Genomic DNA, 14,675 nt, shown 5'->3' with positions numbered 1-14,675 from the left:
GATCTGATCCCAGGGTCATGAGATCGAGCCCCACGTCGGGCTCCGTGCTGGGTGTGGAGCCTACTTAAAAAATAAATAAATAAATGTTTAAAACAAACCTGAAGAGTGGTTTGTCTCTCTGAGGACCACAGGGGTTGGTCCTATTTAGTGGTAAGAGCTGCGCTGAGGTGTTAGCTCACTTTGGAGGCACCTCAGAGGTTTTTTTTTTTAACCCCCCTGTCCTGTCGAACTGTCAGTGTTGTGCCTTGTGACCCACCGATTCCACTCCTAAGAAGGAACCCCAGGGATCCCTGGGTGGCGCAGCGGTTTGGCGCCTGCCTTTGGCCCAGGGCGTGATCCTGGAGACCCGGGATCGAATCCCACATCAGGCTCCCGGTGCATGGAGCCTGCTTCTCCCTCTGCCTGTGTCTCTGCCTCTCTCTCTCTCTCTGTGACTATCATAAATAAAAAAAAAAAAAAAAAAAAAAAAAAAAAAAAAAAAAGAAGGAACCCCAAAAATACTCCAAGAGGATCAAGCGTGTCTGTATATTGTTGCAGGGTTTTGTTTTTTTATTTTATTTATTTGACAAGGAAAGCCCGGGGGGGTGGGGTGTGCACACAAGCAGGGGGAAAGCCAGGCAGAGGCAGCAGCTGATTGCCTGCCGAGCAGGGAGCCCGACACTTGGGGTTCCATCTGAGGACCCTGTGGGGTCACGACCTGGCCTAAGGCCAGCGCCTCATGGACCCACCCACTTGGGCGCCCCTTGTGGCAACTGTTTCTAATGGGAAGAAGGAAGACACCCGAGGACAGTTACTAGGGTGGGAGGTCGGGGCTGTGGGAGAACCGGGGTGCAGAGCGTCTGGCAGGCCTGCTCCCCTGGTGGCCACCTGACCTGCGGAGGGAGAGCAAGACCTTCCTTCCACCCATCTCCTCTCACGGGGTGGGGAGGTGCGGGCCGGGGGTGGCCCCAGGCACAGCCCCTCTGAGCCGAGTGACGGCAGCCAGGCCCCGAGCCCCCAGGCCTCAACAGCACTGCTGCGCGCACTCACGTGGCTCGGTCTGCGTTCGGCCTGGTGCCAGGCACGGGGGTCTGGCAGCACAGAGCTCGCGGTCCCGCAGGGCACAGCCGTGTCCAGAGGTGGTGTGAGCACCATGGGAGCCCAGGACCCCTCTTGTTAAGTGGGGACCATGGGGACAGCAAGCCCTGGGGCCCCGTGTCATCATGGAGATTGTGCTTGAGACGGGAGCTCGGAGATGTAAGGGGAGGGGATCCTGATGCTGGGCTGGCACCCCCACCTGCCAAGCCCCACAGCCCCCAGGTCGGTTCCGCACCCCGTTACCCGGCCCTGGGGGAGCACCCGGGCCTTGGATCAGGGTGCCCAGGGCCTCTCAGGGGAGGCTCCCACCAGAGGCCCCATCTCACGTCTGGCCCCTCCGGAACATCGGGGCCCTGTAGTTCAGGTGGACACGGGCACAGACCGTGGAGTGGGTCCCACCAGCCCAGGGGGCCGGGGCGATGGGAGAAGCGGGGTCGTCAGGGGCAGGGAGAGGCGCGTGGACGGCCTGGCTCTGGGGGGCTGGGGAGCCTGGGGACGTCCAGTGTGGGCTCCCGGGCCCCGGGGGGGCAGCGTCCACATGGTCCAGACCTGACCCTCGGAGGGGCCAGGCGGGGCTGAGGCAGGTGCACATGTCTCCCCCACGCAGGCTGTGTCCCCCCAGGTCTCCGGGTGCTTCGGGGCCTTGGGGGCCTGGTCTCCGCTGAGCCGGATCAGGCGTCTGGGAGCCGGGGGCGCCCTGCCCGGTGCGTGTGCTCAGGCGCCTGCTGGGCAGCAGGACAATGCTGCTGCCGGGTGTGAACACATGTGTTGTGGAAAATCCACAAAATGGAGAACCGAAAGTTGGCCCTTCTCCCAGGCAGCCTGGCCCATGGGCCATACCAAGCAGAGAGGAAGGGGGGCGCATCCTGGAACGTACCACTGGCTTCCCCCGTCACGGCTCCCGTGTGGCCCGACCCCCACCCCAGAGGCTGAGGGTGAGCCCCAGACCCGGGCCCCACGGGCCGCAGCTGCTGGCCTTAGTTTATCCCTTACGTGCAATGGGTGGGCACTATGGACACGGCAGCCCCAGCCCGGGTGACCCCCCAGGGGCAGGGGAGGGACAAGTACTGGAGCTTTCAGAATCCTCTGTCACGCAGTGTCGTGAAACTAGGATGACATGCGACCCGTCAGCTGTGGGTTCTGAGGGGACAACATTCCCGACTTTAACGAGGGGAGATGGGGTCTGAGCAGGGTCAGGAAAGAAGGCAGTGGACTTCCGGCGGGCCGGGACAACACGGAGTCACACGCACTCGCACTCGGGAGCCCAGCAGGTGCTAAAGACAGCGCGTCAGCAAAGGGAAAGGGAAATGGGGTCGTCGGGGGGCAACCGATTTGGGAAGAAAAGCAGCTTGGGTTCCCTCCGCACTGCTTCCCAGAAGCACTTTCCAGATTTAGACCAAACCTTTAAATATATATTTTAAAAAGAAACCATTACGTTCCCAGAAAAATACATCAAATGTTTTTATAGTCTTGAAATAGAGAAAATATTTCTGAGCGTGACACAAAATGCAGAAAGCCGTAAGTGAAAAAAAAAAAAAAAAAGAAAAAACTAATAGTGACTAATAATGATCTTAAACGCTTAGCAGAAATAATATGACTTTCTTAGAGACCAAAGAGAAAAAAACACAGTCCAAGTCAAAAACCAAATTATAGATCCAGGGGTAGGAGGGAAAACGCCTTTAACGGGAATTGGGCTAATTTCCTTAATATGTCAAGCGCTCCTAGAAAACAATAACTCCCAACAACTCAATGGAAAAACGGCTGAAGAATACGAATGGCAAATGGCTTTTAAACCTGTACGTGTTTACAGCAAATACAGACTTGCCCCGTCTCGAAAGGGTTATATGAGTGGCAAAAATAACCGATGTAGAGATAAATCCGACAAAACTACTGATGTGTTCGATTTCACTTGTAGGAAACTCGAGCAAAGCTACAATGAAATATTATTTCACGCCTGCCGGGTCTGCAAAATCAAGCGTCGGGGCTGGGGGCCATGGGCCCCTCCTCGTCCGCGCGGGCTCGAGGCTAGGACCTGTGCTAGGGACCTGGGGAAAGGGCCCTTTGACCTAGCAGCCCTGCACTGAAGAATTCGGTGTCCGGGAATATTCCTCCTTGTGTGTCCTTGGGCGTCGAGGGGACAAGGCTGTCCCTGTGCGAGGATCGTCCGCGGGGCATCGCGTGCTACAAAAACGCTGGAAAGAACCTGACTTCCCACCGACAGGAGACGGCCCGGCAATCAGGACCCGGGCCCGCACCTGCGCGGCGAGAAGGCGCCACTGCCACGCCGCGTGCACACTCCGGAGGTCCCCGCGCACACGGGACAGGTGAGGACTGCCCGGGCGGGGCGCCCTGGGGTCGGGCTGGCGGGGATGCCAGGTGTTCACCCGACGCGCCAGGTCTTGCTCTGTGCGTCTGAAAACATGTTTGTTCCGATTCTAAACCAGGTGTTTTCAACGTCGTGCGCCTGCGGAGCGCTTGATCTCGGGGGCTTGGGGTCTGGTGGGGCCAAGACCACAGGCTCTGCGGCAAGGGGCGGGGCTGGAGGCAGAGCAGCCGAGAAACACCAGCACAGGGCCCCGTCGGCGCGTCGGCCGCCAAGCCAAGCTGTGCAAAGGCCCTGTGGCGGAGGGCAGAGGAGCGCGGGGCCCACGGCCCCCTCTCCGGCGAGTTCACTTCCCGGCCCCACTCGGGCCCGCGGCGCCGCCCATTGCCGGGACCGGCCCGTGGGGCTCGGAGGGGGCGGGCGAGGCCCCGTCGAGCAGGCGGCGCCCCGGGCCCGAGAGCGGCCGCACGCCCCGGCCACGCCGCCCCACGGGAGGCCGAGGCGCGCAGGGGCACGCGGGCCGGGCTGCGGGGTCCGAGCCGCCGCCACTTACCGCCGCGGCCGCCACCTCCTCCCGGGTCGGGTCGGTCGCCTCAGCCGCCGCGGCGCGCGGAGCCCGCCACTTCCGCTTCCGCCCTGGCCGCGCCCCCTCGGCGGCGACCCCGCCCCCAGGGCGAAGCCCCGCCCCCTCTTAAGGGGGCCGCGGCCCCCAGGAAGCCTGGGGCGGGGCGGGTGGAAGCGGCCCCTCTGGGTGTCCGCCTGGCCACCGCCTGCTGCCGCAACACACGCAGAGTCGCCTCGGAGGACAGGCCACTTCTCACCCTGGAGCGGCGCAGAGGGCTCCCCAGGGGCTGGGGGAAGTCCAGGGAGACCCCGGCTCAGCCCTGTCTTCAACGGCATCCCCGGAGGACACGCTGTCGGGTGACTCCCTCGGCGCTCCCCGAATCCCAGCCCCAGCCCCCTTTCCTGGGGAGGCCCCGCTGGGCCCCTGAACCTGTCTGGTCCAGGGTGGGCTCTCTTGGCTCCTGTGCCGGGAGGCGGGGGGTCAGGAGGGGCAGCTAGGGCAGCCTGGCAACCACACGGCACGCACTGCGCCACCCAGACCTCAGCATCCTTGCCTACCACGCGGGAGGGGAAGGGGCCCTGGCCACCCCAGAGCAGAGGGAGCCCACCCCCCACCCCACCCCCATCCCCCCGCCAGGACGCACATGGCACCAGGCAGGCGAGGGTCCTGGGTCTGAATGCTGCCTACCGCTCCATCACCACCCACACTACCAGTAGTCTCCAGGTGTACTCCGAATGGGGCCCTGACCCCATCTCCTCTGCCACAGGGACAGTGACTTGACCTCTTCATTTCTGCCAAAGGGTCCTGGGAGTTTGAGAGTGAAGCCCAGCCTCTTCATCCAACTCGCTGTGCCCTGGGAGAGTGTGCATGAGCCACAAAAGGGAGAGGAACCCTAAAATTTTAAATCTTTAATTCGTTTTCACGTTTTTCCTTCTTTTTGCTTCCAAAAGGAAAGGAGAGCATAGCTCCGCGCCTGTACATCGTCCACGGCCCCTGGGCTGGGGCAGGTCCCGACCCCCTACCCTCCAGCTGCCTCGGAGGACTGGGGTGCCCGGGGGGTTCACATGCAGCCCCGGGGCGGGGCGGGGGCGAGGTCCAGGCGCCGCCTTATTGCTGAAGTCCCGGCACGGCTCAGGGCTAGGCTAGGCGCGCTGGCTGGGCAGCTCCTGGGAGATGAAGCGGCGCAGGCGCTCCAAGTACTGGCTGTAGAGCTCGATGTCGTTGTGCCCGGCGCCCTCCACCCACAGCGGCTCCACGGCCTTGGGGCAGCGCTCATAGAGCGCCAGCCCGTGGGAGAAGTCGATGACTTCGTCCTCCGTGCCGTGGATGATGAGCACCGGTGACGTGATCTTGGACACCTTCTCGATGCTGTAGGGCAGGGCACGGCAAGGCTCAGAGCAGCGCCCCGCCCTGCTGAAGCCCCGCCCCTGACCTCCCGCCCCCGCCCCCATGCACCCCTCTCTCACTTGGGGAACGCATCGAAGCAGTAGGTCTTCTTGGTGTCAGGGAAGGCAACGCGCATGCCTGAGGTGAGCGGAGAGTGCAGCACCACGGCAGCGCACTCATAGCGAGAGGCCAGGTCCACGGTGGGCACCGTGCCGATGCTCTGCCCATACAGGACGATGCTGTCCGGGCTGATGCCGTACCTGGCAGTGAAGCAGGATCAGCCACAGCCAGCAGCAGCCATGGCAAGCTGCGCACACACCCCTCCTACCCCCTGCCCTCCTAGGGCAGTCCCCCACCATCCCTGCACTGCCTCCAGGCAGCAGGGTGGAGTCCAGAGACAATCCTCCCTACTCCCCACCCCTGTCCCCCAACAACTCACAAGTCGGCTCAGTAGGGAGGCAGGGCCTGGGCAGATGTGCAGACAGCTGCACCAGCTGCAGCCCCACCTGGCCCTAACCCTGTTTCACCAACAGTACCAACGTGGATCACACATGCAATGGCCCTGCTGAGGGCCCCAAGACCATGGTCAGGCTTCTGGGGGGCAGGGCAGGCCCTGAGGCCCCCCCCCCCCCCGGTCCCCTACACACACTTGACCAGGGACACACCCAGCTCCTGGTACCACACACAGGGGGCTTGTCTTCCTCCAGTTGTCCCTCACCCATCCCCTTGGCCATGGGAAACCACGGTAGCTGTGTCCCCGATCTGATCAGCCAGTTTGCAGCCCCTCGGTGTCTGGCATGCCCAGGTAAGCGCTTAGTACAACACAGGTGAGCAGGAATGCGGGCTCCTGCAGGGTGGACGCCACCTCCTCCTTGGGCACCTTCTCTACATGGTGGCCATGTCCTGAACTGCCTCCTCGACACCAACTCCCACATCCAGGCCCTAGCCCTTTCCCTCACCATCTACGTCCCCCCACACCTCCCCTAGCACCCCACCCTACCCCCAGCACAGTTGATCCAGCCCCAAGCCAGCTTCACAGCCTCCAACCGCCCAATCCCATCTGCATGGGGACCCTCTAGCCACCTTCCCCACGGAAGAGGCCTCCATGATTCTCCTCCCACAAACCTGGACCCTGATACACCAAGAGGACACCCTCCTGCATCTCACCTGTACAGCCTACCCAGGCGGCAAGATTCCACCTCCCTGTCTACCGAGGGGCCACCCACACCTGTCTCTGTCCTGGCAGCACTCCAGGTTAACAACTGCCTGGCCTGGGGCTTCAGGGACACCACCTGGCCTTGGTCTACCACCCTGGCCACTCCTCAGCCTGCTCCCTGGACCAGGGCAGCCACCATGGCACCGAGCACCAGTCCAGCCCTAACACCTGGACATCTCCGACTGGAAAAACACAATAGGTACCACATGGCAATCCTTCCCCAGACCTCCCCAGCCCCTGGTCACCACTTGGGCCCAAGCCTCCTGCCTCCTGCCCTCCCACTGATCTTCCCTAAGGGATCAGGTCTCTGGAACACAGCGTGGGCAGCAGGACAGATGGTTGGATGGACAGAGCTCAGACCCCTTACCCTAGAGTGGGGTGCCAGTCTGCCAGCCACCCCCAGCCAGCAGGAACAGCAGGAAGGGCTAGGGATGCCCCGGGGGGGGGTGGGGGGCTCAGGCTCAGCAGTTTAGCGCTGCCTTCAGCCCAGGGCGGGATCCTGGAGTCCCGGGATAGGGATCGAGTCCCCCATTGGGCTCCCTGCATGGAGCCTGCTTCTCCCTCTGCTTGTGTCTCTGCCTTTCTGTCTCTCTGCTTCTCATGAATAAATAAATAAAATCTTTAAAAAAAAAAAAAGGAAGGGCTGAGGAAGCCAAGAGCAGCACGTACCTGCACCGTGCCGCCCAGGATGGGTCCCCAGTGCCAGGGTGGTGCCAGGGGACCCCACTCCTGGGGCCTGCAGCAGGGACTGCCTGGTGCATCACTTGGGCAACCAGGGTCCCCACATCCCCAGGGGAAGCTGACTTTGGTCCCTATAGGCACGGGTGGGGCAGGTCAGCCAGGCAGGGCTGAGATGGGGCAGCCCCAAGGAGGCAGTGGGCAGGGCCCCACTACTTCCAGGAGGGTCAGAGTCAGGGTGGCCTCCTTCCAAAGGATTCTCTGGGCTCAGACGCCAAGTTAGTACGCTTCAGTGAATAAGCAATAAGGTGGGGAGGGGGCTGCCCAGGAACTGGATGAGGAGCATGATGGGGGCTCCAGGGAGGGAGGTGGGCCCAGACCCTGGTGGCCCTAAGGCAAGCACACAGGTATGTCCTGGGGACCCTAACCCAAAGAGGACCTAGCCTCTGCTCCTAGCCTCCCACTGGCCCCAAGGCTGTGCTAGACACCAAGCTTCCTGACAGAGCCCTCTAGAACCTTCCAGAATCCTCCAGGGCCCAAAGGAGCCCTACCTCAAGAGGAGACCACAGTGAGTGGCTACTCATGCCTCGCAGGCCAGCTCTGAGACTATGACAAAGCAGCCCCACTCTACCGTGCACACCAAATGCTCCCTCGCTGCCGAGACTCTCAGAGTCTTTTTACACAGTCCGCATCCTCCAACCACCCACCTCCAGACAGAACCTCTACTCCCCTAGGGACAGCCCCGGCCCATCCACAGCCCTGCCAGGCAAGGGGTTCCCAGGAGGGGAGAGGTGCCTGCCCCACCCAGACGTAGCCTAGGCTTCCCCCTTGCCCCCTTGCCTTCACCCCCACCCCAACATAAAGCCCACCTGGTACGCAGCGCCTGCCAGGCAGCATCGATGTCAGCATAGAGGTTCTTCTCAGAGGGCTTGCCAGAGCTGACGCCGTAGCCAGAGTAGTCGTAGGAGAAGATGTTGCAGTTGATGCGCGTGCCCAGGCCAATGTAGAAGCTGCTCATCTGGCCCAGGTCCACCGCGTTGCCGTGGGAGAAGAGAACCGTGTACCTGGGGCAGGGACGGAGGGAGGACAGGTCAGAAAGCATGGGGATAGGACACCCCCTGGGCCCCCAACCACCACAGACAAGAATATTAATGAGGGAGACTCCCTCCTGGCTGTGAGGTCTTGGGCAGGGGACAGCAGCAGAACCTTAGATGTCCCCTCTGTGAGAGGAAGGGAACCCTGGGACCACTGGGCAGGGTCTCAGCGCAGGGTGGACCCACAGTGTGAGCTCAGCAAGCTCAGTGACCGCCACGTTCGTTCCCTCTGGGCCATGGCTGTCCTCTGGAATCACTCCTTTTAGAGGGACTCTGAGAGCTCAAGGATGGCACACACGTATGCCTGCTGCTTGGAACCTTCCAGAGAATGAGACAGCGGCTTCTCCTCTTGATAGCCAGCACCCACCCTTACCCCACAATAAGACCAATCCCTGTTCGCAGCGTCTCTTCCCACTCCTACAGACCCCAACCCTGGCACTCGTTTCTGCCCTGCAAGGCTGCTGGCAGATCAGGACCCGCCCCAGGTCACACCGACAGGCTGGATCCTGGCCAATGGACTCCAAGTGGCTTCTTCCTCCAGCACCCCTGGGCCCCAGCCTCGCTAAAAGGCAAAAACTTGCCCTTTGTACTCAGATGTGGAGTCAGAACCCTGTCTGGTCTAAAGGCAGAAACACCTAGAAGGCCCCACCTCTTTCCTGCTCTGGTGCTTAAGGGAGAGCCCCAAGGACACCCTGTTAATGAGGAGTCAGACTTGGCCCGAGCCACCTGCCAGGCCTCGGGTGCCCTGGTCCCAAAGCGAATGGCGAGGCCTCACTGAGCACCCAGCACCCAGAAGCCCTTCCCAGGGCAGGTGAGTGCGGAGACCCTGAAGCGGGCCGCACCTCAGCAGGCAGGGGTGACGGCCACTGCGATCGGCCTCCCTGAGCCTTGGCACTCATCCGTGTGACGGGGCTGCGTCTGGAAGGGCACCGGCATGAGGGGCCTGGGGCGGTCCCACGGGGCCATGGGTGGAGTGGGGCCTGCTCTTGGAGAATCTCATCAGCCACCCTCTTTGGCAAGAACCCCCAGGGTGCCTGCGCCGCCAGATGGGCCTTCACCCGGGCCCTGGCCATCTGGGAGCTGCCTCTGGCAGGAAACGAAAGGCCCGAGCATGGAGCATGTCCCGTACCGGGCACCCCCCACCCTGACTAGGTCCATCTACCCCTCCACGCGCGTCTGGGTCCTGCCCCGGTTCCGTGGGCTCACCTGGCGCCGGGCACACAGCGCACGTACATGCAGGAGATGCGGTTGCCCCGGCTGCTCTTGGTCAGGAAGACCTCGATGGTGTCCAGCTCACGCTGGCTGTACTGGAAATCAGCACGCTCCATCAGGTGCAGCTTCCAGCGCCCGGGGGTGCCAGCAGAGGCCCGCAGGGTCCCCGAAGGGGCAGCCCCAGCTCCACCAGGCCCCGGCTCGGGCTCCGGCACCAGCGAGTAGGTAGGCTCCGGCGGCAGGAAGGCGAGCTTGGCAGCAATGCGGCCGGGGCAGGGTGGGCAGCAGAAAAGGCAGCAGAGCTCGCTCACTGACAGGCCGTTCATGGCGGGCGCCAGGCCCCAGGGTGGGCCTCGCTTGGCAGGGGAGGGGTGGGGGTGCTCTGAGACGCGGGCAGGGGGGAGGGCAACCCCCAGCCACCGCCCCAGACAGGAGCCCCCTTAGGAGGCCGCAGCCCAGCCCCATCGTGGTCCAAGCCGAGCCCTCGGGAGCCTCGCAGCCTTGCATCTCCACGTCGTGCAGAGGGAAACCCTGCAGGGGAAGAGCGAGAGGTGGGGTTCCCTCGGGTTCCACGGGGAGGTCTCTTGGCCCTCCTCACGGCCCAGTCCACTCTTGCCCGAACTGCTCCCCCTCCACCCCATGGACCTGTGGGCCCAGTTCGTCATCCACAGGATGGGTCCCTCTGTGGGTGGACCCAAAGCTACCAGACCAGCACCTGCTGCACCCTCCCTCGGCGTGCGGTCACCAACTCTTGCCACGTCTGCCACCTGTCAGCCCAGCCTCGGCCTGCAGGCTGTGCTGGGCGATGAGACCCCTGGCTCACCCCAGCAATCCCCCACACAGCCCCCTGCTCTGTGCCCACACATACCCTGTCACCCTCCCCAGGCCCCTGTCCACACGGCTGGCCCAGACTCTCCCCCCAGCCCATCTCCATGCCATCTGTCTAGGATTCATCTGCCACCCCCAGGGGCCACAGAGCAGCCAAGGCCAGGACAGACTGCTGCCTGGAGGGACCTGAGCGCGCGCTCCCGGGGGCCAGCGCTGCAGCGTCCAGAGGCAGGGGACATACAACAAACAAAGGCTCTGGTAACAAAAGCAGGATACATCTAGAGGCTTGGAAGGCAGGCTGTGCTGCGCGGGACAATGGCTCTCCCCTGTGCTTGGGGCCAGGCTGGGGGAGGGGGCCTGGCGCCTGAGGAGCTCCTGCGCCCGCTCCCCCGACTCGGGCTCTGTGCCCTCCGGCTCCTCACCTACCCGGCTCCTCACCGACCTGGGAGTAAGCCGGGCCAGGTAGTGGACGGGGGCGTGGCTCCGAGACGCGCCCAGGAAGTCAGGCTACAGCTAAAGCGCTAGGGCAGCTACCATCCCCCACGGAGCTGCCAACGCAGGCTCTGAACGAAACCCCAGGTTTGGGAAAGACCTAAGCACTTAACTTAGGAGGCTCTTCCTTACAGGCTGGGACGGGGGAGACACACTCACAGCTCCGTTTCAGCCGCGGAGCACCTTGGCGCAGGCAGCTCTGGGCCACGGCCACACAGTCCGCGCACACAGCAGGCTGAGGCCCGGGGACACACCTGCTCCGGTGGACCCGCCGTGTGCCACTGAGGGCTGGAGAGGGGCCACAGCCAGCATCTGCCCAGATTCAGGGCATCCGGGGGGAGTAGGAGGGAGTGTGAAAGCCAAGGCATCCCTGAACCCCAGGCGGGCTGCGCACCGTACCCGCAGGTAGTTTCCAGAGGACGGGGTCTATCGGCCCCGTTCTCAGAGGCAGGAGAGTTTGTCCCCCAGGACACTTGCCGACATGCGGGGACATTTTCAGTTGTGACAAATGGGGAGGGATGCTCCTGGCACTGAATGGGCGGTGCTGATGGGACACTCTACAGGGCACAGGATGCCCTCCCTTTGCCCAAAACATAATTATCGGACCCCAAGCGTCAGTCAACCAAGCCCAGGCTGCTTCAACATACTCTCCGAGACCCAGACCCAAACAGGAACCCTGCGCTGGTGCCAGGGAGGCTTAGAGGGGCTGGAGTTTGCACAGCTCGGTGAAGACTGGTTTCCGGACGAAGGCCAGGCTGAGAGCCAAGGAGGCAGGTAGGAGCCCCCCAGCCCCAGGGAAGTGAAGGGGCACACCCAGGTGGACAAGCCCTACTGCCCAAGCCGGAAACACAGATGTCATCCAGGACTCCTCCCTCCATGGGGGTCTGATGCGTCTTCCCCCACCAGCACCTGATCCATACCACTTCTCGCCTAGCTCTGTGCTGCCCACCCCCACCCCCACTCTCCCCTGCAGCCACACTCGTCTCAGCACAAACCCTAGCAGACTACCTTTCTTCTGGATGCCCCTGGCCTCCCACTACTGTCAGGCTAGAAACTGGACCCTTGCCACAGCCTGCCAAAGGTCAACCCCTGCAGCCTCACTCACCACGTACCCCACCCCCTTGCTCTCCCCGGACAAGCCAGAGCCCTGCCAGGGACCCCCTCCCCCAATCTCACCAGATGGCCCTTGCCCCGTCCTGTCCACCCTTTGGATCTCCCTTCCAGCGCCCCGGAAAGGCCTCCCAAACCAGGTCGAAACACCCCATGCTGACACTTCCACGTCCGTCTCCACAGCACTCACCACAGCTTGCCTTTACCTGTTTAACCACCTCCTACCCCCACGGCAACCAAAGAGAAACTCCATGAGGGCAGGACAGCTCTGTCTGCTCTTGCTCAATAAACGCGGGCGGAACAACGGAGCAAATGACAGGAAGTAAAGAGAAAAGAGGGAAGCTAGAGTTCGCCACGTTGACAGGGAAGGAGGACAGCCTTTCCTCGGGCCACACACACCTGGGACCTCCTGCGTGTCATCTGGGAGCGTCACTGAGGGAGCCTTGAGAGCGGGGCCTCGGACGGGGCCGTGCACACCCCACTGCTTCACTCGCTGGACACAAACCCCTGGCACCCGGAGCCCCCGTGGTGGCGTCCACACCCGCACCCTGGACACTCCCGCCGCCACCACCACCCCCACCCCGGTCAGGCCCCATGAAGGCTGCTGGTGTTCTCAGGACCAAGGAGAAAGCAAGCAACTGCAATACTCTAGGATGACCTAAATACGAAGGACTGTGACAGCACCTCACCCAGCCAGTCCAGGTGGGAAAGCCGCCTGAAGAAGTTGCAGTCTGAAACGTGCAAAGTGTCCGGGGGACAGAGGTCAGGGGTCAGGGCAGAGCAAAACCGCAGGGGTGACGGCGGGTTCCAGGAACTACAGGTCTCCCGTTTGGGCGGACACAGGGGTCCCAGAGGGCGCCAGGGGTGGGTCAGGCGGCGCCCCAGCGCCCTGCTGCGGAGTCTGGACTCCATGCTGGAGGAGTCCTGGGCCGAGCATGCACACCACGGGTCAGGGGCTGCGGCACGTCCCCCGCTGTAACCTGGAGATGCAGCGGGCGCGGACATGGGGGACCCCCCCGCCCGGGCGTCCCTGGGTCCCAGGCGGCCGCAGGGCGCCCGCGAAGGGGCAGAGGCGTCCGGGAGACGTTCAGGAAGCAGGGCTCGGCCAGGGGACGCTGCGGCGGGTCCGGGTGTCGCGCTGGGGCGGGGAGGCGGGTGCTCCGGGGGTGGGCAGAGTCCGGGGGCCGCGTCCCCAGCAGGGTGGGCGCCCGCCCCACGCCGGGGAGCCCAGAGGAGCGGGGACGGGGCTCTGCGGGGTCGGCACGCTGCCCCGCGGGGCCCTACAGCCCGGACGCGGCCTCCCGGGGGTGCGGGGTCTCGGGGGCGTCCCGGCCTCGCGGGCGGGCCCAGCTCCCCAAACGGCCGCGGGCGGCAGCGAGGGCGCCCCGCGCCGCCGCGCTCGCCCCTGCTCGGCACTCACCGCCGCGGCCCGCGCCCCCCGGCCCCGGGGCCGCGCTCCATGGCTCCCGGCCGCCCGCCCGTGCGTCCGTCGGTCCCTCGGCGCCCCGGCCCGGCCTCCTGCGCCGCCGCCGCCGCCGCCGCACCCCCACGGGCGGAAACGAGCCTCGATCCCGCCGCCGCCCCGGAAGTGACGCGAGACGCGCGCGGGGGCCGAGGGCTGCGGACAGGCGCTGGCGCGGCGTGCGTCCGGGGCCCCGGGGCGGGGTTGTGGGCGGGGCCTGGGGCACGGTGGGCGGGGCCTGGCTGTGGTTGGCGGAGCCGGGCTTGGGGGAGGAGCCGAATCTCTGGCGGGGCGGGGCGTAGCGGGGGTGGGCGGGGCCTGTTGCCGTGGTGGGCGTGGCGAGGTGAGCGGGCCCGAGCTCCGGGTCTCAGCCCTGGTTTTCCGCAGAGACACGGCCATTCATTCGTTCTTCCGCTCATTCCGGGGCCAGAGCTTGGGGGAGGCGAGTGGGGCACTCGCTTCGGAAGCGGAATTTACAGAGGCGCCGCAAAACTCAGTCATCCGGATAAAAATGTTAATGCACCATCAAAAAAACAAAATTTTACTGGAACGGGGAGGGGGGGTGCTGACAGGGTGATGAGAGTGAGGCAAGGTCATAGCAGAGCAGGGTCGGATCCTACCTTTTTCAAAATCTTGTTATGCTGTTCATCGTGGATGATTTTGCATTCATCTCAGCTTTTTAAATGTTGCATTAAAATTCTATGAATCTTTGCAGCTGAGCTTTTCGGTGTCCCTTACTTACGTTTTCTGCCTTTGGGGAGTGCCCCACACTGCTCACCCTTCTCCTCTGTCTCTCTCTCTCTCTCTCAGCTCCCACTGCAGGGAGGGAGCCGATCACACAAGGAAGGAACAGGAGACAGATAAGGATGAGGGTTGGCAGCCCAATGGGACTTGAGCAGAAATTTGCCGATGATCCTCTGTTGGGACGGTGGTCAGGACAGGCCTTCAGAAGAGGTGACGGGCAGAGAGTCTGCAGAGGACACAGGGCCCAGCCTGGAAATAGTTGGACAGCCTTGTCCTTCCAGGCCTCCACCCAGCAAGGCTTTTCCAGTTCAGAACTGCTCCCACCCCTTGCCAGCGGCCCCTGCCCCCTCTCCTGCCCTGGGGACTCTGATCTTCAGTTTTATTTACAGAGATAAGCCTGAAGCTCTGGGTTTCCCAGACAGCCCTGCCCCAGGGCCCAAGTCCCTCCAAGGGCAGGGGCCAGGAGAGGTCCTGGGCTCAGGAGTGGA

At 63.4% G+C, this 14,675-nt stretch overlaps 1 protein-coding gene across 1 annotated transcript; it reads right to left on the bottom strand.

Moving 5' to 3' along the window:
- Positions 1 to 4,858: 4,858 nt before the first annotated feature.
- On the bottom strand, positions 4,859 to 13,503 carry ABHD17A (abhydrolase domain containing 17A, depalmitoylase). The gene is made up of 5 exons (XM_038567939.1): positions 13,402 to 13,503; positions 9,546 to 10,082; positions 8,115 to 8,309; positions 5,432 to 5,611; positions 4,859 to 5,333 (listed from the first exon to the last, which is right to left on the bottom strand). The coding sequence occupies exons 2-5, from the start codon at positions 9,875 to 9,877 to the stop codon at positions 5,108 to 5,110; spliced, it is 933 nt and encodes a 310-aa protein (XP_038423867.1). The 5' UTR covers positions 9,878 to 10,082; positions 13,402 to 13,503; the 3' UTR covers positions 4,859 to 5,107.
- Between the last annotated feature and the right edge of the window lie 1,172 nt (positions 13,504 to 14,675).

This window comes from Canis lupus, chromosome 20 (assembly GCF_011100685.1).
Source record: "Canis lupus familiaris isolate Mischka breed German Shepherd chromosome 20, alternate assembly UU_Cfam_GSD_1.0, whole genome shotgun sequence".
Taxonomy (NCBI): domain Eukaryota; kingdom Metazoa; phylum Chordata; class Mammalia; order Carnivora; family Canidae; genus Canis; species Canis lupus.
Note: the sequence above shows the minus strand (reverse complement) of the source record. Positions and strands in the feature narration are given on the sequence as shown.

Coding starts and splice junctions, on each gene's coding strand:
- ABHD17A (XM_038567939.1), bottom strand. CDS start 9,877: ATGAACGGCCTGTCAGTGAGCGAGCTCTGCTGCCTTTTCTGCTGCCCA. Junction 5,612..8,114: donor TGGCAGGCGCTGCGTACCAG/GTGGGCTTTATG, acceptor CTTCACTGCCAG/GTACGGCATCAGCCCGGACA. Junction 5,334..5,431: donor TGCTTCGATGCGTTCCCCAA/GTGAGAGAGGGG, acceptor CCTGCCCTACAG/CATCGAGAAGGTGTCCAAGA.